This window comes from Neophocaena asiaeorientalis, unplaced genomic scaffold (genome assembly GCF_003031525.2).
Source record: "Neophocaena asiaeorientalis asiaeorientalis breed wild unplaced genomic scaffold, Neophocaena_asiaeorientalis_V1.1 scaffold130, whole genome shotgun sequence".
Taxonomy (NCBI): Eukaryota; Metazoa; Chordata; class Mammalia; order Artiodactyla; family Phocoenidae; genus Neophocaena; species Neophocaena asiaeorientalis.
Genome location: NW_020173397.1, coordinates 7,801,646 through 7,802,461, shown reverse-complemented (window position 1 = coordinate 7,802,461; position 816 = coordinate 7,801,646). Strand labels below are relative to the sequence as shown.

The window sequence follows — 816 nt, the reverse complement described above, 5'->3', positions numbered from 1 at the left end:
TCCTGGCAGCGGCCCACCGGCCGCGCGTCGCACGCGTCGCGCATGTGCGCCTCCACGTCGCGCCGCAGCAGCACCTGGCCGCAGCCCGCGTGGCGGCAGCGAGCGGGCGCGAAGTCGCAGCGCTCGAGGTGCTCGGGCAGCTGTTGCAGCTTGACCACCCGGCCGCAGCCGCGCGCCGCATGCGCGCACTTGATGTCGAGCTTGAGGATGAGGCGCTTGAGCGGCAGGACGTGGTTGAGCTCCTTGGCCGAGAGGCGACCGCGGCAGCGCGCCGGGCAGCTGCCCTCCTGCACCACCCAGGGCAGCACGCAGCCGGCGCAAAAGACGTGGCCGCACGGCGTGGTCAGCGGGTCCTCCAGGACCTTGTGGCACAGCGCGCACTTCAGGTCCGGGTCCACGTCGCCGTCGAAGCGGTCCAGCTCGAAGCCCATGGTGGCGGCCGGGGCCCGGGGTCGCCGCCGGGCGGCCGGCCGCCCCCTCCTTCCCTGCGAGGCAGCCGAGACGCGCCGGCTGCGCCGCCCGCTCTCTCGCTGGCTCTCCCCGGACTGAGCCTAATTGCTCCAGACTTCCTCGGAAAATGCCCGAGGAACAGAACTCCTCAGCCGTATTTGCGTGAGCGCGTGCGCACGCACATCCTGCCTCGGCTGCCTCCCGCCCGCCCCAGGCAAAAGGGAGGAGGACGGGTGGCGAAGGAGGGTAGGAAGACCCAGAGGCTCGCCAAGGAGACTGGCCCGCCCAGGACGCCAGCCTGAGCCTTTCTCTCCGGAAACTCCACTCCGCTCTCTTGCAGTTTTCGCTATGGGAGACAAAATGCCA

At 70.7% G+C, this 816-nt stretch overlaps 1 protein-coding gene across 1 annotated transcript in view; it reads right to left on the bottom strand.

The window, feature by feature from the left end:
- The window catches only part of PDZRN3 (PDZ domain containing ring finger 3), a 243,599-nt gene extending 243,168 nt beyond the window's left edge, over nt 1-431 (bottom strand). Inside the window, exon 1 of the mRNA XM_024747095.1 lies at nt 1-431. This exon is cut by the window's left edge and continues 289 nt beyond it. Within this exon, the coding sequence (XP_024602863.1) occupies nt 1-431 (431 nt within the window).
- Nucleotides 432-816: the final 385 nt, after the last annotated feature.